This window comes from Hyaena hyaena, unplaced genomic scaffold, assembly GCF_003009895.1.
Source record: "Hyaena hyaena isolate Hyena2069 unplaced genomic scaffold, ASM300989v1 scaffold_38, whole genome shotgun sequence".
Classification (NCBI taxonomy): domain Eukaryota; kingdom Metazoa; phylum Chordata; class Mammalia; order Carnivora; family Hyaenidae; genus Hyaena; species Hyaena hyaena.
In genome coordinates, this window is record NW_024080670.1 from 2385690 (window position 1) to 2407406 (window position 21717).

The 21717-nt window shown below is 60.7% G+C and overlaps 1 protein-coding gene across 2 annotated transcripts in view; it reads right to left on the bottom strand.

Annotated features, from left to right (window-relative positions):
- NCS1 (neuronal calcium sensor 1) overlaps positions 1-21717 on the bottom strand; it is a 51563-nt gene that overhangs the window by 13173 nt on the left and 16673 nt on the right. For both annotated transcript variants that reach the window (XM_039229420.1, XM_039229421.1), the window contains exons 2-4: positions 13417-13441; positions 2563-2701; positions 1238-1316 (exon numbers count right to left, since the gene is read on the bottom strand). In XM_039229420.1, coding sequence (XP_039085351.1) covers positions 1238-1316; positions 2563-2701; positions 13417-13441 — 243 coding nt within the window. The remainder of the gene's footprint in view (positions 1-1237; positions 1317-2562; positions 2702-13416; positions 13442-21717) is intronic.

Sequence of the window (21717 nt, forward strand, 5' to 3'; positions counted from 1 at the left end):
CCATTTCAACTAGGGTTTAAAAAACAACACCAGGCGCCTGGGTGGCTCAGTAGGTTGAGCGTCCGACTTTGGCGCAGGCCATGATCAAAGGGTTCCATTCGTGAGTTCAAGCCCCACATCGGGCTCTCTGCTGTCGGTGCAGAGCCCTCTTCGGATCCTCTGTCCCCCTCGCTCTGCCCCTCCCCTGCTTGTCCCCCCTCTCTCTCTCTCTCTCAAAATAAATAAATAAACTTAAAAGAAAGAAGGAAACCAGAAGTAGAAGAGAGGGGGCTCTGGGTCTGCCAGAGTGGAGGCTGAGGCCAAGGTTGAGTGGGGCAGGGCCCAGGAGGAGCCCCACAATGACCATAATGCCCCCTCCTCTCCACCCACTGCCCTTCCACAATCATGCGCTTCCTGCTACAGTTGACTCAGAAAGTCAAATAATACCCCCAGGATGGGAGTGGGGTGTAGCTTTTACATGAATAAAATCCTCCTTTATTCCTAAAAAAAAGAAAGAAAAAGAAACTGCAGGCGTTTCTCGTTGCCAACGCAACGCAGCGGAAAGGTCCAGGAGAGCGCGAGTTCTGGCTCAACTGCTTCCATCCTCTCTCCAGACTCCCTTTCGCGCCCCGTGTGCTAGCATGGAACTCTCTCTCCCCTGGGGTCTCGCACATGCTGTTCCCCAGCCTGGAACTCTCTTCCCTCCACCTGCCCCGGCCAGCTCTCCCCGCTGACTGTCAAGTTTCTCTCCTGTCCGCTCACCCACACCCCTTCCTGCCTGGGTGACAGTTTTATGGGATTTTTAAAAATAATGCCCCCGTGCCCGACGGACGGTCGTGGGAGCAGGTGCCTGCCTATCGGTTCACCCACGGAGTCCCCACCTCCCGATCAGCGCGGGCACGTGGCCGAGCTCGGCTGGTATCTGCTGGGTGAACGTGTGAATAAGTGAATGAGGCCAGTCCTCAAAACAGCCACCTCCTCTAGGCCGTGCAGCCAGGGCTGGGATCGGGTCTTTTAACTCGAGGCCGCTGCCCGTGGCCCACATCTGCACCTGTCCACTGCCCGTCTGTCCAGCTTGCCTGGCTAAGCCACGTCCCTCCCACACGGCCACCTCCAGAATGCTCCTGTGACCTGGAAAGGCGGGACATCTGTGCCGATCTCCCAGCCCTGGACAGACGGCCTGGCCCGCTTATTTGGCCTCCCTCCAGCCTGGGACCAGCCAGTGGCCGCCTGACGGAACCCGGGGGACAGAACTTACACCTCAGCTTCTCGTCCAGGGTCCCCCTCGAGGTCACCGACAGTGCCTGGATGAACTCGGAGAACTCGATCCGCCCGTCCTGACAGGAGAGAGGGGTGGGGTGGCCTCGGTCAGCACCGGGTCACCGGTCAGGCTGGACCCTGGGCACCTGATGGGCAGCAGCAGGCACCAAATAACCCACGGCCGACGGACCCCCAAATGGGGAGGGTGGGGAGAAGGGACAAGGATGGGGTGTGGGGGGATTACAGACGGGTCAGGTCAGGTAGGAAGGACAGAAGAAAGACTGAGGCTAAAGGCAGAGCCCACATCTGATAGGGGAAAGAACCAGAAGTCACCAGCAACACCCCCCTCCCCGGGCAAGAGCCGCCTGAAACTCCCTTTCCCCTTGGCTTTGAACTACAGGCTGAGAGTCTTTTGAGGAGGGGAGGGCCCTCAACTTTTAATCCTACCTGTTTGTTTTACAAATAGGGAAACTGAGGCCTGGAGAGGGCAGAGCTCTCCCCGGGGCCAAGCAGCGCCAGCCTCAGGGCACCTGAGGAGGAAAGCCAGGGCACGACAGAACAGAAACCGTCCAAGGGCCCAAAGTGCGGAGGGTGAAATCCAGTTATGGCAGAGCCGCCACGAACACGAGGGAGCCTGGAATAATGCAGGCGTGGGCCAGGGGTGCTAAGGACCGTGGGCGCCCCCACGGTGGATATGCCACACGTCAGCACAGCCATCGCCGGGAGGGGACACACGCATCAACACAGATGAGCCAAGAAAGCGTGCCGCTCAGTGAAAGGAGCCAGGCACAAAAGATCCCAGGGCCTCAGTTTCCCCATCCGCAAAACGGGGGTATTAAAAGGACATACCCCAGAGGCGGTTGGTTGGAAAGCCTCATTCAGAGTAACCCACTGAAAACGCTTAGCACGTAGTAAATGTTCAGCAAACGTCAGTTACGGTTCTACATCCTCCGTTATTGTCCCTGCAGCGATTTGCGTTTTGTGCTTGTGAGAAAAAGGTCAAGGCGCGCGTGCGCGTGCGTGTGCGCATACAGACGTGTGCGCTCGGTATATGTGTGCATCCCCATCTCCGTGCAGTGCATGTGGAGGAGGCGCACGCGTCAGGCATGCGTGCATACCTGTGCGCATGTGCGTGCATCAGTCACATGTGTGTGTGTGCACACGTGTGTGTGTTCCTTCTCCAGAAGCGAACATCGGCAGTGGAGCGTGGGTGTGGAGACGCCACGGGCGCCTGCAGGAGCTGAGCAGGCGGGGGGGGGGGGGGGGGGGGGCGGGGGAGGGGACGCTAGGACAGGCACGGGCCCCCCTGAGTCCCCAGCTCACCTTGTTTTCATCAAAGACGTTGAAAACAAACGTAGCAAACTTGGTGGGGTCTCCAAATGGGAAGAACTGCTTGTAGATTTTCTGGAAGCCTGCGGCATCCAGCTGCCCGCTGGGGCAGTCCTTGATGAAGCCTTTGTACCTGGAGTGGCAGACCGGGTGAAAGGGGGTATAAGAGGCGCCAGCATCGCCCCCCTGCCAGCAGCTCCCGCCTGGCGTCCCCTCTCCCCCTGCCGCCTGCACAGTCGCTGTCCCCCCCAATCCTGTTCAAGGAGACAGTGGCACGTGTGGGTGCTGGGCACAGGCCTGGACGTCGTAGCATGGGCTCATCGCCCCACCTCTGCTCTGGCTAGCTGTGTGACCTGGGACAGGTGACTGCACCTCTGTGAGCCTCATCTGGATGAGGGGGAAAAGACTCGCCGGGAGGATTAGCCTGTACACTGCACAGAGAGCACTTGCCCTCCCCACCCCAGCCCTGCACTCCACACAGCCGGGCTGAAAGAAAACAAAGCTCCCCAGAGTCACGCTCTTACACCAGGGCACTCCCGCCCCCCCGCTGAGCCCCTCCTGGCACCACAGAGTGGGGCGGGCTGGCTGGTGGGCAGAGCCACCATATGGGGCCGGCAGCTGGCTCCTCCCACACGCCCGCACCCTCCCCCCATTTACGCACACCCCCTCCCCCACATCAGTTATCCCTGGAACAGGGCAGCAAGCTCGGAGGGCACCCTGGCTTGTCCCAACTGGACTTGTCCCCCTGCATCCCCAGGCCCGGCCCAGGGCTCTGCAGCTACAGGCAGCCAGCCGATGGCCACATGGCTCTGGGGTCCAAATCCCAGCTCTGCCATTTGCTGGCTGTGCCACCTCGGGCCAGTGTCCTCCCCGCTCTGAGCCTCAGTCTCCTCATCCCTAAAAAGGGACGGCTGTCACATCTGTCCTGTGGGGATCAGATTAAGGCAGCATCGTTAACCCAGGGCTGGGCGTTAAAAAACCCATCCGTAGCATGATCTTTCGTCTTATGAACTCAGATGAGCCATCGTAAACCAATTCATGAGCTGGCGCCTGGGTGTAGCTTAGCAACCCAGCTGGAAGAAGGTTCCGAGGAGGAGGAGGGTTCCTGGCACGAAGGGAAGCTGGCAGGGGATCAGCTATCCTCTGCGCCCAGCACCTACCTCGCTGGGCCGCTCTGCAAACCCACTGCCCCCGAAAGCCCACGGCGGCCAGCGAGCAAGCCCACGCTGGAGCCCGTTTCTGAGGCTCAGGAGGGGCGACTTGCGCGTCCTGCAATCCCAGACGGGAGCTGGGGCGGGGGGGGGGGACAAGGGTGAACCCTGAAGAGGCCTGATGCTCAGGGACACGGGGTCGCTGCGACTGTCACCTGCCCCACTGGTCTGTTCTGAGACCCTTGTGAAGGTGCCCTTCTCCCCTCACGTCTAGGGAGGGGACTCCGGGCACCCCGTTCTGGGCCCTGGGAAGCGGCGTGGTGGCCCCAATCTAAGGGGCCAGGGCCACGCGGCACATACAAGGACCTGGAAGGGACCCTCGGGGACCGGCAGCCTACACCACTGAGGCCAGATGTTAACATCCCTTGCTAAGCACAGGGATGGGGGGTGCTGGGGGAAGGGGGAGGCCGGAAGGTGCACCAGCCTGGGGTCGGGCCAAGGGGGCGCCCACAGCCAGCTGGAGGCCATGAAGGAGGCCAGACCTCCGCACCCCGCACCCCTCCCCGTCTCCTCCCACTGGGCATCTGGAGGGAGCAGAGGCCCAGGGAGGCCGAGTCCCTGCTCAGTCACGGGATGGCCGCCCCATTTCACCCTCTGCCCGGGCCTCTGGCCGCAGCCCGTGCCAGGCGCTGAGCTCGGCCTTCGTGGCTGTTCCTCCCTCCGTCGCCACCCCAGCCCTGCGCGTTGGGTGGGCTCGGTGATGCGGGGGTCACAGCTGAAGGCACGGAGGCAAAGGGCCGGTGCCCCTCCCACCGCAGGTGCCGGGAAGGGACCCAGCCTCATGCTCGCCCCTCCCCTAAAGCCTCCTTCCCAGCGGGGCGCTCTGGCCCCCAACTTCATGCCTGGGCTGGACGCACGGCCAGGGAGAAGGAGCGTTTTAGGGACAAGACCTGATCCGTGACTCCAGGCCCCGTGGCCAAGACAGGTCCCCAGGCAGGAGGAGGGGACGGGCCTGGCGCCAGCATGGGGGCCTCCAGTCATCAGATCAATGCTTCCGGAGGAATGGGGGGCCTCCCCTTGAGCTTCTCCTCACCCCATAATGGATGTAAGTTCCTTAAGTGATCCTGAAAGACTGTTAAAAACAATGAAGAGTAGACAAAAGCCTCTCCTAGAGGGTCCCTGCGGGGGGCTCCTGGGGGTTGGCTCTCGGAGAAGAAGGCACAGCAGGGACCCCCAGAGCTGAGAGCAGCTGCTGAGAGCCAGCAGTGGGAACCCCCCCACCTCAGCGGTAACCGGTATAACCGGAGGCAGGTGGGGATGCAGGGAGGCCAGCTCCGTGGGGAGCCTTTCTGGGTACCCTTCCTGGGGTACCTGTCCAGTTCCCCCTGCAGAAGGCCCCAGGAAGCTCATCCCGGGGGGGGGGCAATGCCAGTTAGGGGCGACCCCAGCCCAGTCTCCTCTTGCCAAGCACCTCCATGTTCCACACCCAACCATACTTTCTAGAACATTCCATACTATCTCCGGTCTCCAGGCCTCTGCCTGCAAACTACATCTTTCTCTTCACGGGGCTCATCCGCTCACCTACCACGCCCCAGCTTCGACGTCACTTCCGGGGATAAGGGCCAGCCCTCCCCCACCCCAGCCTGACGGGCTCCTCTGCTCCCTCACCCCTTGGGAGACACCCCTGCTCTCTGTATCCCATTTGCCTCCGGGCTGTGTCCCCATCCGACTGTAACCTCTCTGACACCACGGAGGCCCCTGCCTGGCATGGGCCCTGGTGTATGATGTGGGCTCAGTAAATATTTGTCTAAGGAAATGGATGGATGATGGATGGATGGATGGACGGACAAATGAACACACAAACCGCCGGACAAGGACAGAGTGAGACCCAGTTATCCGGTGTCTTCTTCCTGCGTCCCGAGGACCCTGGCCAGCACTTGAGAGCTTCCTGCAGACGGGCTAGAGAACCACTGATGGACTCCCGCCCCTCTGTGGATTGGCAGGGACCTGGGGGCCCAGAGAGGGAGAGACGCTGGCTTAGGATCACACAGTAAGTTAGTGGCAGGATCAGAGCTCCGGCCAGGGGGAAACACCCAGAGCAAATGCAGGCTCAAGTCCTGCCTCCCAGACACGGTACAACGCTGCTCATCATCGGAAGGTGGGGGCACCCTGCCTCACCAGAGCAGAGATGGGGGGGATCTGAGCTGTCCCAGGCACCCCGGGCACCCCACCTCATTAGCCATCACAGCTCCGAGGCCAGGACTTTTCACACCTTGGTCCGATCCTGAGGGGCGGCCCCCCCCCCTCCACCAGCTGGCTGAGTCAGGACACCCCAAGCCAGGTACACACACCCACCCCACCCCCGCCCCATTGCCGGCACGGCACCAGGGGTTTGCTGCTGCCTCAGGATGAAGTTCCTGTCTGGGAATTTCATCCCCGAGGGTGACTGAGAGATGTGACTCCACCCCCTACCCAGGGCCCACTCCCCAACCCCCCTCACTGAGAGATGTGACTCCACCCCCTACCCAGGGCCCACTCCCCAACCCCCCTCACTACCGGCTGGCTTCAGTTTCCAACAGGCCCGAGGCCCCTCCCTCTCTCCTTCAGAAAACCTGACCCAAGAAGCCAGGGCCCTGGGCGCCAGTCCTGTGAGAGGGACCCTGAGGGACCCCTCCCCTGCAGTGCCCCTGAGGTCCCCTGCTGGTAAAATAAGTGGCTTAGACCAGCACCACTGACATTTGGGGTTGGGTGATTCTTGGTGGGGAGGCACCCTGCACACCATACGACGTAGGCAGCATCCCTGGCCTCCATCTGCTAGGTGTCCTCAGCACCTGCTCCCTAGTGAGGACGACCAAATGTGTCCCCAGACAAGGCCAGATACCCCCCCCCCCCGGGAAGCAGAACCCCTCCAGTTGAGAAATACTGAACTAGATGGCCTCTGCAAAACCCATGACCTTGTGCGGGTAACTAGATGGCCTCTGGGAAGCCCATGACCTTGAGGGGGTCTACCACAAGTGTCTGCCCTTCCAGCGTCTGTGATTCTGCAGGTCTGTGATTCTGCATGACAACAACCACCGGCAGCGACTGAGAGCCAGGCTGCGTGCTTTCCAGGCACGATTTCACGCAATGGTCCCACTGAGCCCCAGATACAAGGACTATTATGCCCCCTTTACAGATGGGGAAACTGAGGATGGGGAAGCTTAAGTCTTGCCCAGGCTCAGGGCCTTCACTCAGCAAGCCTTCTGCTCAGCCCACTCTTCTCCTCCCTCCCCTGCTGACTCCCACTTACCCTTTCGTTCTTGGCTTTGGTGTGCCCCTTAGAGAAGTCCCCTCTGGCCACCCCGGACGGAGCCACACCCCAGCACCCTGCCCCTGGCCAGGGCCTCCGTGGCGCCTCGTACAACTGTGCTTGGTGACTGACTCGTGTAACCCATGTGACAGTTACGCGGGCATCGAGGCAGGGACCATGTCTCTGCAAAACCCACGGACAGGCCCCCCACTTCAGACCAGGACCCCAAGGGCATGGTAGAAAGGTGTTGGGGAGCGATCTGTTTCTTGTATTTACTATTACGAAGCTCTGTGCTTACTGTCTCCTTTGGTGGCATTGAGCATGCAGGAATTCTGTAACATAAAAGAATTTAGGGGAGCCTGGGGGGCTCAGTCGGTTAAGCATCCGACTTCGGCTCAGGTCATGATCTCACGGATCATGGGTTCAGGCCCCGCGTCGGGCTCTGTGCTGACAGCTCGGAGCCTGGAGCCTGCTTCAGATTCTGTGTCTCCCTCTCTCTCTGCACCTCCCTCCCTCTCTCTCTCTCAGAAATAACTAAAACATTAAAAAAATTGTTTTTAAATTATGGTCTCATGGGGTGCCTGGGTGGCTCAGTCAATTAAGCGTCCAACTTCGGCTCAGGTTATGATCTCAGGGTTCGTGGGTTCGAGCCCCATGTCGGGCTCTGTGCTGACAGCTCAGAGCCTGGGGCCTGCTTCAGATTCTTTGTCTCCCTCTCTCTCTGCCCCTCCCTCTCCCTCAAAAAGAAATAAACATTAAATAATGACAATAATAAAAATAAAAACCAAATCAAATTCCAATCACACCTCCACCTAGATTTGCCTTTTTCTTTTAAAAACCATCCTTAGTTCCTAGGACGTGTGGATGCTATTTTTTCTTTTTACGGATGTACGAAGAAGACATTTCATTAAATCAATTATCTCTGTACCTGTCACTAGTCCTGAAATTGTGTTCGAGAACTAGGGTCTTAACTCTCTGGGGACCAGGGTCCCCTCTGGGAATCAGACAGAAGGCTACGGAACCGCGCGTAGGATGAGGCATGTCCCAAGCCCCGTGCAGGCAGTTTCCGGCCACACGGGTGTGTGATGGGGCTGGCTGTGTTGGGGGGCCAGCTCCTCGAGACAGGGTGGGGAAGAGAGGAGAAAGTCGCAGATTTGACAACTGCATTCTTAGACTTCTTTGAAAGGGAAAGGAAAAAAAAGAAACCTGTCGTTTCGCAAAGCAGCGAAGGCTGAATGCCACTTAACAAAAACAACTTACCCAGTGTTCCCGCCTGGGCTGAGGCCTGTGTCCCCCCAGGGGACCCCAGGCACTCAGTCCCCGCTGCCTCCAGCCCCTGGCACTGGCCTGGCACATAGTGGGTGCTAAACAAACGAACGAGTGAATAAATGGATGAATGAATGAAGGAATGACTGCTCACCACGACACGTGGATCCCTTTCCTAATTGGCTTCCTGTTCTCTGAGAGCCCCGAGCAAGACCCAAAGGCCCCCCGCTGCTGGGACTTTCCCAGTTCACGGCTCTCAGTTTCCATGAACTTGGCCTTGTGGGAGCCGGCCTGAAGCAAGGCCGCATCTCCCTGCGTGCCTCCCTCCCTGCCCAGGATACGGCGCTGCCTGCTGCCGCGGGAAAGGCGGGGAACAGACGGGTTTACAAGCAAGCATCACCCCCAGTGGCAATGACCCTGGGAGCCCCAGCGGCCTCCACGGCGCCCTTGGTAATATTCTCTCCATTATCTTTGCAAACAGCCCTTCCCATGTCGCCCCCTTCCCAGTCCTGGAGGGGGATCCCAAACATCCCCTGAGGATGAGGTCTCTTCCATGCTCCCCTCCCCCACCAGCCCCCCGCTGTCTTCAGCTTTGGGGGGCTGCCCAGGCAAGAGTCGGCAGGATGGAGCCCCATGGCCTGAGTCATGGACGTGGAAAGAGCTGGACCCAGATCCACATACACACATACAGCCCCAGGCCACCGGGGAGAGGACCTCTGCCCTTCTGAGCTTCAGTTTCTTCAGAAAATTTGGAAAATGGAAAATACAAGAGAAAAAGTACTGCCACCCACGACGCTGGCACCCAACGCGCCCACGCACCGGCCTGCTTCCCTCCCGTCTTCTGTTGTCTATCAGGGCCTGGGGGGCTCTCTGCTCTCAGACTCCAATGTCACAATCATCCAGAAGGGCCTGAGGCCTACTGCGGTTTCTTAGCCCCCAGTGCGGTTCCTGATCTTCCACGGGGACAGATCGCACTCAGCATGGGCACGGAGACAGTGGGGAGCAAGGGGCAGGGGCCCGGGCCGGCTGTGGGCCCTGACGCCGGCCTCCCGGCTCAGCCTCCACCCCTTTCCCTCCACAGCAGTGCAGGGCTGTGCAGAGATGACCCTGAAGGCACCTGGCGGAGGCCCGGTGCAGACAGAGAGCCCGGATGATGGTGGTCCGGGCACCCCACTGCTGCGGCCTGGCCCGCGCTCCCGATAGCCTGTGCCCGACCAGCACCAAGGTCAAGTGCTACTCTCGGCTCTGTCTCCTCTCCTTGGCCGGCCCAAGGCCAATCACACGATCACTTTCGAGCCCTGGGCCTTGGGGCACGTGGCTGGCTCAGTGGGTGAAGTGTGCGATTCTAGATCTCGGGGTTGTGAGTTCCAGCCCCACACTGGGTATAGCCCTGTATCCTACGGGATCCTTAAAAAATAAAATCTTTGGGGGTGCTGGGGGAGGGGCTCAGTCGATTAAGCCTCTGATTCTTGGTTTGGGCTCAGGTTATGATCTCACAACTGTGAGATCAACCCTTACATCAGGCTCTGTGCTGGGGGTGGAGCCTGCTTGAGCTTCTTTCTCTGCCCCACCTCTGCTCATGTTCTCTTTCTCTCTCGCAAAATAAACTAAAAAAAAAAAATCTTTAAAGAAAAGCGTCTGGCCCTGGGTTCCCAGCTGCATAGCAGCTGCTGAAAGTCAGCACGAACAAGGTGATCCTGCATCCTGCTGCAGAAACAGGGACGGGGTGGTCAGGGTGGGCCTCAGAGGAGGTGTCAAGATATGGGCGCAGAGGGGAGAACAAGGATGGCGGCTCTGAGGTAGGAATGAGCTTGGTGTGGCTGAGGGACAGTAAGTGCAGCAGGTGGCTGGTGAGGCCAGGAGAAGTTGGGACGAGAGACGCTGGGGGCCCCAAGGGGCAGGAAAGGGGCTAGAGCTTTATTCCAAGTGCAGCCGGAAGCTCTAAGGGGCTTTAAGTGAGGGGGTGGGGCGGAGACAGACAGACAGACAGACTGGAGGAAGCCAGAGCCGCTGTCCTGGCTGCATCGGTGCAGGGACTTGGTAGGTGGGAAAGAACACTGTCTGCTGTGGCCCTGTGGGTCCCTGCATGGCCCTCCCCCTTGCTTCCCCACCCCCACCCAGACGGTCCGGCCCTAAACTGTTTGCTGCCCCGGCCAGACTAGGCTCGGGAAACCCGAGTTTTTGCAGGGAGCGCAGGCACTGGCACATCCCCTGGTTGTTGGGGACCCTGAGAGCCGTGTGGAACAGGAGGGTGCTGGCTGGGGGCTTGGTGACAAAGGTCCTCTGAAGATGGGCCAGGGCACTGCGAGAGACTGACCCAGGGTGCCAGGATCTGTGATCCATTACCGAGGCCTGCTGTGGGCAAGGGCGGAGAGAATGGTGGCCGCAGTGTCCCCTTTCAACCACGCCCGGTCTAGCTTCGCTCTATGGGATAGAGACATTCTAGAACACGACAGTGAGGTGGGTGCTGGGCTGACCCAGGGGGGCCTGAGAAAGGCACAGGTTCTACTACCTCCTAACCTCGAGGGCACCACCAAGATGAGCCCAAGGACGTGTGTGTGAGGCCCACAGAACTTTCCAGCAAAGCAAGATCCGTCCATGTCTTTGTGAGCTCTTTAGAGGGAACTCCCTGATCACAAGAACTGGGTGTCACGAGGCCTCAGGCCCCAGTTCTGCTACGGGAGTCCCAGGAGCCGCCAGCCTCCAGGGCTCCTTGCCGTTCGTCTCACACACGAAGCCTAATTCCACGAAGCCTCCGTGCTTGCTAATCCCTGTGGCTGGAACTCTCTCCCGCGGCCGAGTCCTCGTGCAGGTGGCAGCTGACATATCAGCTCCGGCGAATGAGCCAAAGCCATTCCGCCTGCCTGGGCCTCAGTTTCCCTGTCTTCATAACGAGCAGGGGACCTCGAATCTCAGGATCACTCCATGGGTTACGCTGCGGACGATCATCAGCATTATTACCAACACCACTAACAGAGAGAAGGTTACCTATTCTCTACCCCGATTCCTATAAAGTTTGACTATCATTATCTTCAACTTCCAGATGGGGAAACTGAGGCCCTGAGAAGTCGAGCAGCTTGTTCAAGGCTGATCACACAGAATGGGGGGTGCGGGCACTCAAGCCCAGCACCCCAGTTTCCCTGCCTTCCCTGGAGGGGGAAACTCAGGTGTGAGCAGGGCAGGACCCGGGGGGCTCAGGGCCCTTGCCTAGGAAACGCCATGATGCGACACTCCTCTGGGGGAAGGAGGAAAGTGAGGCCACGTCTGAGAGCTTGTAGGTGGCACCAGAGGACAGACCTCCCTGCCCACCCCTTCTCTGCACCCCAGTTTAATTTCCTCATCTGCCACGAAGACGAAGAGCCGCGTCGGCCCTGCGGGCAGCTCCCAGGGGTCAATAGCAATGCACGAGGAGCACGTGGGGTGTGCTTCTTGGGGACTGAGCGCCCCCTGTGGCCAGGCTCTGGGGACACAGGAGGGAACAGGGCAGGCTCAGCAGAGGGACAGCCCACGCAAAGGTCAGGAAGCCCCGGGGGGTGAGATGAGTTCAGGAACAGACGGCAATTCGCAGGCCAGAGGGCAAAAGGCCTTTGCAGTGAGACTGGAGGGGTCAACACGGCCAGTTCTCACACCCACGTACCCAGGGCGGAGGCACGGACTTCACCAGAGCTCAGGGAGGGTTTAGGCAGAAGCCTGGCGTTGTGAGGGTTTTTTGGTCAACAATGAGGCTGTCTGGCTGCCACGTGGGAAGGAGGGAGATTATGTACAGATGGGGAACCTCAGTAGGCTTCCTGGAGGAGGTGACTTAGGAGAGTCTTGGGAGAAGAGAGCTCAGAGAGCCTAGGAAGGTAGGAAAGAAGGGCGGCAGGGGGAGAAGGGGGAGTTCTAGAAGGCAAGTATGAGTAGACCAAGGCCCAGGAAGGAAGGGAGGGAGGGGAGTTCTGGAAGGGAGAGCCTTGGAGATAAAGACCCAGAAGTAGGATGTTTCTGGAACGTACACCTGGGGAAGCGGGGAAGTGAAAATGAGGTCGGTGGTAGATCAGACCCACGTGTTGGTCCTCGGATGTGGGGGGGGGGAAGGTAGGAGGGTGGTGGCGGCTGCTCCCGACATCCAATCCCCCTGCGGAAGCAGCCCACCGGGAGGCTGGTGCGGGGCCAGCAGAGTGGAGTGGCCCCTGGGGAAGGCTGGCCCTGCCCGCCACACGGCTTCCCAGGAGACTTGCGGCCCGGCTGTGATGGGGGGGCACATTTCTAGGCCCCAGCTCCCTGTCCGAACAGCGCACGGAAGACCACTGGCAATGGCCATCATCTCTTGGGCATTCCTTTACAGGGAATGTCTTCCCGCCGTACACATGGGGAAACTGAGGCTCAGAGAACCACCCTTGGTCACTCGGATCGGAAAGGCCAAGTCAGGATTCTCGAGTCCATTTCTAAACCACCAGACTTCCCCGGAAGTGATCCAAGCCCGCCTCCTCCCCCCGCCTCCCCTCCCAACCTCAGGTCCACCTTAGGGTGTGAGCATCCCCCGTCAGCCCCACCTGCCACAGAGGACAATGTGCCACCCCCTGCCCCAGCCCAGGCAGGCTTTGCTCATCCCTCACAGCCCACGTTTATACCTCGCTGCTGTACTTTCTGTTTGCTCAGCGACACACAGCCTCAGAATCGGAGGCTCGAGCTGGCATCCAAGGAGACCTATGGGCCATCCTTGGTTCAGCCTCACTCAGCACTTTAGAGAAGACGTGCCCGAACCCCAGAAATGGGAAGAGACTTCTCATGGCCACCAGCGACTTAGTGACGAAGCCACAGGCCTGGGACCCAGTCTCCTGACCCGGTTCTGGGCCAAACCCCTCTCTTCGGTGAGCAGGGCCCCGGGGCCCCCCCGAGAGGCCGCAGAAAGCAAGGAGTCACCAACACCCCCTCTCTGCCCCAGATCAAGTGGCTCTAGATCAGGGGTTCCCGTCAGTCCCTTGTGAACAATGGAATCCACTCCCTCAGATGGTGGGTGAGCCACTCTCAGAAGCCACTCCCCGAGCCCCTGTCCTGGGCAGCTAGATCGCTGTCCCACTGGCCCAAAGCCAACAGCCCCAGCCCCCCCCCCCGCCCCCGCCCCCCCGCTGACAGTTCTGGGGAAGAACGGTTACTCACCACTGCTGCACCTCCTTCTCGGTAACTGCAAGAGAAAAGAGAAGCAGCCTTTTAGCGCTGGGAGGCTCTTAGGGGACGGGCAGCGCTGGGGGAGCCTCCTTCCTGCCTGTCCAGGCCCGCCCCACAGCCCCCCGCCCATGCTGGGGCACCAGGCGGCTCTGAGCAAGACCCTGCCCCAGGGGTGAGCAGTCCCCATCACGAGCACCCCTGCGGGGCCAGGACTGGGCCATCCCTCCTGATGCCCACTGTACGTCCACGGGGACCAGCGAGAACAGCCCCCCACGCGCGGGGGTGCAGGACCCAGGCCAACATTGATACACTGCTCCCCACCTCGCGACCCTGGCACAGCGCGGCAGAGTCAGAGAGGGCACTCGGCTGCTCCGCCTGTGTACGGGAGTGGGGGGGGGGGACACAGGACCAAAAGGCTGAGCCCCTCCTGGGCCCTACGGCACCCAGCACCCTTCCCCTCCTGAGCCCGCTCCTCCAGCCCCCCTCCCCTCCTTGGCCCGCCCTGCGGCACCTCACAGCGGGCAGTCCCAGGTTCCTTTACAGGCAAGCCGAGAACACAGCCCAGAATGAAAACCTGTGACAAGCCGCACAATGTGCTCGAAACTCCGGCCAAGCCCAAATAGTCGTTCTTTATTGAACCATGAAATGAACAAAAAATCTTTTTTTTTCCTGAAAAGTACGAAATTGGCTCGGGGTGGAAGCTAACCAGGGCTTCCCCTGCAATCACTGAACGAGCACGTCAGACCACCTCCCAGGCCACACTGCTCTCTGTGGGGGTGGCCTCAGCAGACTGCCTCCAGCAAGCCGTGCCTCAGTTTCCTCGTTTGTAAAGAGGGAATAACAGTAACAGAAGCTGCCAGAGGGGCTGGCCTGGGAATTCAATCAAAACCGGTGTGAAGGCTCCGGATTCTCTGGTGCAGGCCCTGACTCAGGACAGGCTTGTGGAAGGAAGGAGGGAAGGAAGGGAGGGAGGGACAGACGGAGAGGAAGGTGGGTGGTAGCTGGAGGTCAGCGGAGAAAAGGGACTGTGATCTCTTCCCAGGGAAAAGGGAAGGGAGGCCCAAGAGGGTGTCCCTGAATTGCTGAGCCCGACTGGACTTGAGGCCTATTTTCAAAAACCACTCACGGGGAGCCTGTAACAAGCGCCAGGTACCACGCGGCCGCTGGAAGCCCGGCTCTGTGCCAGGGCCGGCTCTGAGCTTTGGCTCAGCTGCCCCGACAACAGCTCCGACCGCTGGTGTGGCTCTGCCCTGGCTCTGAATGGGGAAACTGAGGCACGCAGGGGCCAGCAAACGGAGTGATGGGGTGAGGGTCCGAACTCGGGGTGTGTGTGGCTCAGCTGCCTCACCCACAGCCTGGAACCTGGGGGTCAGCCACGTGGGGGAGCCTGGAGGCCTCTGCCAGGCCCCTCCCCCACGAGCCCCAATCCCAGGGACCTGTCCTAGAGCAGGCTGGGGAATAGAAGGCATGGCCACAGGGGTGGGGGGGGGTGCCAACCACCTGGACCGGCCGGAGCCAGTGTAAAGAATGCAATTTTCCAAGAGAGTTTGGGCAGAGGGTAGGAGGGAAGGGGGGCAGGCAGGGGGGTGGAGAGTGACATTGGCCTTGATCTAACCCAAGCTGAGCTGTCCCAGACTTGCCACGCAAGCCCGGGGGGCACGGGGGCGCGAGGGCAGAGGAGGCGAGGGGATGATGCTCAAAGCGTGAACCTGGAAAGACCCAAAACCAGCGAGTACAGGCGGGCTCGCCTGGATTCAAATCCACCTCCACAGTTTACTAGCTGTGTGTCCTGGGGCAAAGCATTGCCTCTCTCTGAGCCCCATCTGTAAAATGGGCTGTTGTAAAGACTTAGGTGGCGCTCTTCACCTGCCCTAGAATCCATCCCACGAGCAGGTGGTGGTTCCCTTTTCCCGGTCAGGCCGAGGTTTGCACAAGTCCACGGACTCGCCGGAAGTCCCCCAAGGTCACCTTGCCAGGAAAGGGCAGGGCCAGGATGGCCTTCGGAGCCCAGAATGACTGCACAACGGGGGGCCTCCCCCACCCAGAGAGTCAGCACGCTGATGAACTGCACGACCTTGTGTGACCTTGGCATTGGGTGACAAAAACAGCAGGGGCTGCGTGGCAAGAGCTTGGATGACAGACCCAGTGCTGACCTCTGGCCTCACAGGGTCAGAGGCGACTCCTGGAATCCCCTAGCTCAGAAGTCCCCCCGCCAGCCCCCAGGATGTAGCAGCCATGGGGGGGCATAATTGGATGTCCCTCCCCTATTAGAATGGTCCCCAACACAGAACCCTGGTTGATCAGCAGGCCTGGGGTCGGGGAGACAGGCCCTACTGCTTTACGGAGCCAATTAACCTTCAGGAAACAGAGGAAGCCGTGAGGTGTCCCCTGGCACCATGGCAGGGCCAGCAGGCTGTCACTGTAGGTTGTCATTGTTTTCACTGCCAGAAGCCATGGACGGTCTTGTGTGGGGCGAGCATCAGGCAGCCCTCTGGGTGCCCACCAGCTGCCCCTAGCCCCTCCACCAGGGTCAGGAGGCCCAGAGGTGACCAGTGTGAACCTCACTGTTCAGGTGAGGAGGCTGAGCTGGGGACGTGAGGGAGGGACCCAAGGCCATGGCCAGAAGGAGGCACGGCAGGGTGTCAGGTCTGCCCAAGCCTCAGACCATCCCATCTGGGTTCCGGGGACTCAGCCATTCCCACGCCACCTTCTCTAGTCTTCCCTAACCACCTGTCCGATGATTCACACAGGATGTTTCTGGAACCCCGCTCACTCACTGGCCTGATGCAGCTTCCGCCTAAGCACTCATGGCCATACCCGTGACGTGCGCTGGCCATGTCTTTTCTAACACGCAATAAAAATATAACCATGAAGACGACTGTCCTTGATCGAACCTGGTCTCCGATAGTGAAACACGCCCACGTCATGAGTCCCCTTCCCCTCCCCCCCCCCACGCCCCGATCTGATGCTGTGGGAGGACATGGTATCCACAGAGTTCTCCCGCCAGAAATACTCAACCTGAGTCTAATTGTGAGGGCATCCGCAGACGCATCCAGAAGGCGGGACCATTCTACAAGACAACTGGCCAGGACCTTTGAGGAAGTCAGAGCCATGAAAGGTAAAACAAGGCAGGAGACTGTTCCAGAAAAAGAGACGCTGTCAAATGCAACTCGCAAACCCTGGATCGGGTCCTGGACCTGGCATTAGAGACCAGCTACAGCAAACCTTATTGGGAGCTCTGGGGAAGCTCGTGGGGGGAGGGGGGGGACACGATGAGATGCCCAGAGGCACTCACGGCTGATCTTCTTAGGAACAAAACCTGATCTTCTTAGGAACAAAACCGAGGTTATGTGGGACAATGTCCCTTTTCACGGTGATGTGCCCTGAAGTACTCAGAGGCGAGGGTCAGGTGAAGGTCGGCTTGGGAGAGGTTTAGAAATACACACACGCGTGTTTAGGAGGAGAAGCCAACCCTGGCAAAATGTGGACCACTGGCAAATCTCGATGAAGGACACACAGGTGCTCATCTCAATGCTTCCCTCGATTTTTCAAAACAAAAAGTCGGGGGAGGGAGAGAGATTTTTATACTCCTCAGTCCACAATCCGCGTGTGCAACCCCAGCGCCAGAAGGGGGTCCACAGACGCTGGGAGGGAGGAGGCGGGTGGGGGACATCAGGGGTCCCCTCTGCTCCACACTCCACTCAGATGCCAGAGATACCAGAGTGACATTCCCAGGCTCCCTCTCCCCCAGGGGGCGGGGGGAGGGGGACCTCCATCCAAGTGTGAAATTAACAGCATCCGCCTACAGGGCGCTTACAATACACAAGTCCAGGCTTAAGGCTGGGAGCTCAGGGCTCGGGAAGGAAGGCTGTCCTCAGGGCTATGGACCCCCGCCTCCGAGCCCCTTTGACTGTCCCCCAGCCTCCTGGCTCTTATAGGTGCTGTTCCTCTCCCCAGGTAGTGACAGGCCTCACCTCTGTCACCTGGGTAACCCTCCTGCCCTGCCACAGGCCCCTCTGAAACACCTTGATACAGACAGGGCCATCACTGCCTGCCACCTGGTCTGTCCTCCCGTAAGCTCCCCAGCAGGGCGTCCAACTGGGCGCTGCCTTCCCAGGGGGCCAAGTGGGTGAGAGGGACGGCAGTAAAGTGGAGGGGCCCACAGCAGGGGCTCTGGGGTCCGCCCAGCCAGCACTCCAGGCCAGGGCTCTGCTCGTGAACAATGTCTCCACACCTGGAGCCTTGGTTTGCTCATCTGAAAATGGGACAAGGGACAGCCTCTGTCTTCTAAGGGGAGGTGGTACTTAAAGCATGTGGCATGGTGTCTACCATCCGCGGTGTTCAACAGAAGCACTGTCTTCTTCTCTTCCCAGCTGGGTGCAAGGCCCTCAGAGACGAGGGATGCCCCAGCACCGCCCTCGGCACCTGGCCCAGCACCCTGCACCCTAGAGGCAGAGAGTAAACCCTGGTTGATTCCCCACCGTCACCGAGCCACTGGGCCACGTTTAGGACACATCCTACAATATGTTACTCACGTACACATTTACCTTAACACCAGGGACCGGCTTTGACCCATTTTGAAAACGAGCTGCCTTTCTCCAGCCCACTCCTGCCCGCAGGCCAGGGGGAGCCCAGACTCGTTAGGAGACTAGTATTAAAACCCCAAGGCTGAGCCGTTGGGAGGCTCAGGGTCAGCGTCCTGTCTTGGCCTTTAGCAGGCTGTGTTACTCTGAACAGGTTACCTAACCTCTCTGAGCCTCTGATTCCTCATCTGAAGGATGGGGGTTACATAAACTCCCACTAGACAGAGCCACTGGGAGGGCTTCTTAAGAGGTGGATAGAAAACTCCCAGCTTAGGGGCGCCTGGCTGCCTCAGCCGGCCGAGCCTGTGACTCTTGACCTCGGGGTTGTAAGTCTGAGCCCCACATAGGGTGCAGAGATGACTTAAAAATAAAAATCTTAAGAGAAAACAAGAAAAAGCAAAGTCCCAGCTTAGAGAGAGTGGAGAGCCAGGAGGAGGGGGGCTGGGTGTCCCCTCCCCTCCCCTCCCCTCCCACAGATCTCCCTGAGAAGGGGGAGCGGTGGGGAGAAGTCCCGTGGGTGGCTCAGTGGCCCGGAGTGGGGAGGGGCCCAGCCTCTGCGTGCCTCCCGGCCCACCCCCGCTGACTAGCTGCCACCTAAGCCGTAGCCCCTGCAGCAGGGGTGCGGACAGATTGCCACGCCCAGCAGGAAGAGCACGAACAGCTCCCTGCACCTCCTCCCCCTGCACGCAGCTCCTGTCTGCCAGGAATGAACTTGAGAGAGCCGGTCCCTGGAGCCCAGGATAAATGTTGAGTCTGATTCTGATTTCCCTAAAGCAAAATACCTCCCTCCTGATTGAAGCTCAGCTCAAACACTGCGGGCACAGAAAGCAGGGGCTGGCGGCCCCCAGAGAGGCGCTGGGGGGATGGTGGGCGGACCCCGCTCCTCCGGCCGCGTCAGCCACCGTCCTGGGACCACGCCAGGCCCCGTTTCCTTCTCCAGGGACAGAGGCTGGGCGGAGGGCCGGTGTCACCCACGCCTGCCACCCCCACGGCAGCAGGAAGAGAAAGTTTGATTCACGCGAGAAGAGAAAGTGGGGAGCCTCGGGGCCTGGCCACCAGCGGCCCCCTGTCACTACATCCAACCCTCCATCCGTCCCGACGCCTCCCACTCGGACAGAGAGTGCTCAGGAGTGAAGGGCAGCTTCCAGAGGCCCAGGCCCCCGCCTCTCCTTCGCTCAACCTCCAAATACAGGGCTCCCTCCGAGTCCCTTCCCACACAGCTGTCCGGGGGGGGCCTGTGCATCCCGCAGCCCCTCTAGCTCAGCCCCTGTCTACGCTCCTCACGGTGGTCCAGGGGCCCCTCACGCTCCACGTGGCCCAAAGAACCCCCACCTCCAAGTGCACCTCCCCTTCTTGGGGACACCCCCTTCCTGCTCTACCTGGCAGAAAACACTGGAACACCCCACATTCCCGGGTCCGCTGGGTGTCCCCCACCTGGCCCCCCTCGAGCCCTTGCTGGCCCACCACCTCCCTCCATCTCGTCCCCACCAGCAGCTGTCAACACCCCTGAGCTGGTGTGTCCCCTCCCCCCCCAGAGAAGCTCAGAGGAGGGAGGGAAGCTGGAGACAGGCGCGCCCAACGCCGGGAGGGAGGGACAGTCCCCTATAAGGCAGGCAGCTCAGCAGGGAGGCTCTGGGGACCTGGGTTCCAGGGCTCTGGTGCTCCCTGGCTGCCCGACCGTCACTTTCCCTGCGTGTGTGCGAAAGGGGCCACGGCTGCTCCCACGCCCAGCCGACGTCACCTGGCAGCACTGACGAGCGTTAAAGGCTCCGGAGTCACCCTCCAAGGGGTCCAGCCACACCCCAGGGCTGGGCGAGCAGGCGCCCGCACCCCCCCAAGCCTCCAGGTGCCTCGAGGCCCCCCTACCCAGCCCCAAGTCATTTCCCAACATGCATCACTGCCCCTGCACTCAGACAATGGCATGGAAATACACTGGTGCTCCTGTGGGGGCAGGGGGCTCGGCGCCCCCTCGGCCACGCAGTCTCTGCTCCCTAAAGTCTCCAGAGACCACCGGCCCCCGCCTTCCGCGCCCCATGAAGTGACCTGCAGGCAGTAAGCCGATGGCCGAGGACCCCTCAGGCCCTGTGTCCCGGGGAGCAATCCCCGCCAGGGCCCTAGGAGAGGGGCGCACGTGCGCTGGGCCGGACCCCCCAGGGCCAAGTCCCGGAAGTACCGCGGCGCTAGGTGCCTTTGGCCGGGGCGGGAGGGAGGGGGGGCTGCGGCCAGGCTCATCTGCAAGAGGGAGCGGCCTCGGAGATGAGACTGAACCCGATAACGCGTACAGGGGCACTGCCATCGCTGCTGCTGACTCCTGCCCATGCCCCCTCCAGGGAGGGGCCGCGGACTGCCGGCCCTCCGCCCGCCCCATTCCCGTCTTCCATAAATGCCCAGCTGGAGGGAGCCAGCCTGAGCTCATCAGAAAGGCGCCTGGCCTCCCGCCCAGAATTCCAGGGCGCTCCAGCCTGGGCCGGGTGCCGCGGAACCCCCTCGAGCTGACCCGGAAGGAGCGGGTCCCCCGGAGCCCTGGTGGCGGCGACCGGGACGGAGGCCCAGCGTCCGCTGTGTTACGGCCACCCGCGCTGGCTGGGCCCACATTGGTCTGCGGGAAGGCGCTCACACCGGGCCCTGGACCCTGAGTGCGGGCTGGCCTGCGGGGACCCACGGGCACCACGCCAGATCTGCAAGCTGCCGCCGCAAGGCTAGTCCTGCCCACGAGCCCTCTGCACACGGGATCTTGTAAACCTCACGAAGTTCGAGGGGTCACAGCTCTGGCCGGCACTAGGCCAGCTGCCCCCCAACTCTAGATCCCCCCCTCCTCCCTTCCCGGGACCACCTCTGGCTGACTTGCCTGGAGCCCTAGCGGGTAGGCTCTCCCCGACCACAGGCCTTGTGCAGACAGGTCCACCCGCCACCCAGCTGCTGTGTGACCTCAGTCAACGTACTCCCCTCTCTGAGCCTTGGCCTCCCCTCCTCATGCAGCCGCTGTCAGAGCCAAGAACAGGATGCAGGCCAAAGGCACGGAGCCCAGCATGTGACGAGTGACACGGAGACGCGGACGGTCACGATGACAGCCATGGTACTAGACTAACACGTCAGGGGTCGCACTGCCATTGGGGCGGCAGCAGGAGATGCGGCTGGCGGCCGGGCGGCGGGGCTGACAGAAATGTCCTGGGGCGCAGGCAGGGAGGGGCCAAGCCCTCGAGGGAAGCGAGGCATCTACAGGTGACAGAGGCTGCTCAGGGCCACTCAAATCCCAACTCAAACACCCCTGTTCCCTCTTGGCCCCTCGGGATCCTCCCAAGCCCCAGGCAGCTCCGGCTCTGGCTGGCTGAGCTCCGGTGTTGCACCGGGTCTGCTGACACATGGGGGTCCCCGAGGCTTCCCAGAGCCAAAGGCAATCATCGAAGGTCACAGTCAGTGGTGGAGGAGGAGACATGGTCGCCCGCACTCGAAAAGGCTGTAGCCTGGAGATGAGTGTCCCCAGGGAGGGAGCGCTGTGGCAAGCGCTCACGGAACACCTGCAGCGGGCCAGGCGCGGGGTGCACGCGGTGTGAGCTCCACGGCCCTGCAGGGAGCAGGGGCTCCGGCCCGGCACAGCGCCCCTTGCCGGTTCCTCCTCTGAGAACCAGGCCCCCAGCCTCCACCTTTCTTCTGAGCATGGAGACCTTCCCCATGTTTAGATCCTCCAGACAAAGCTCATTTTGTTATG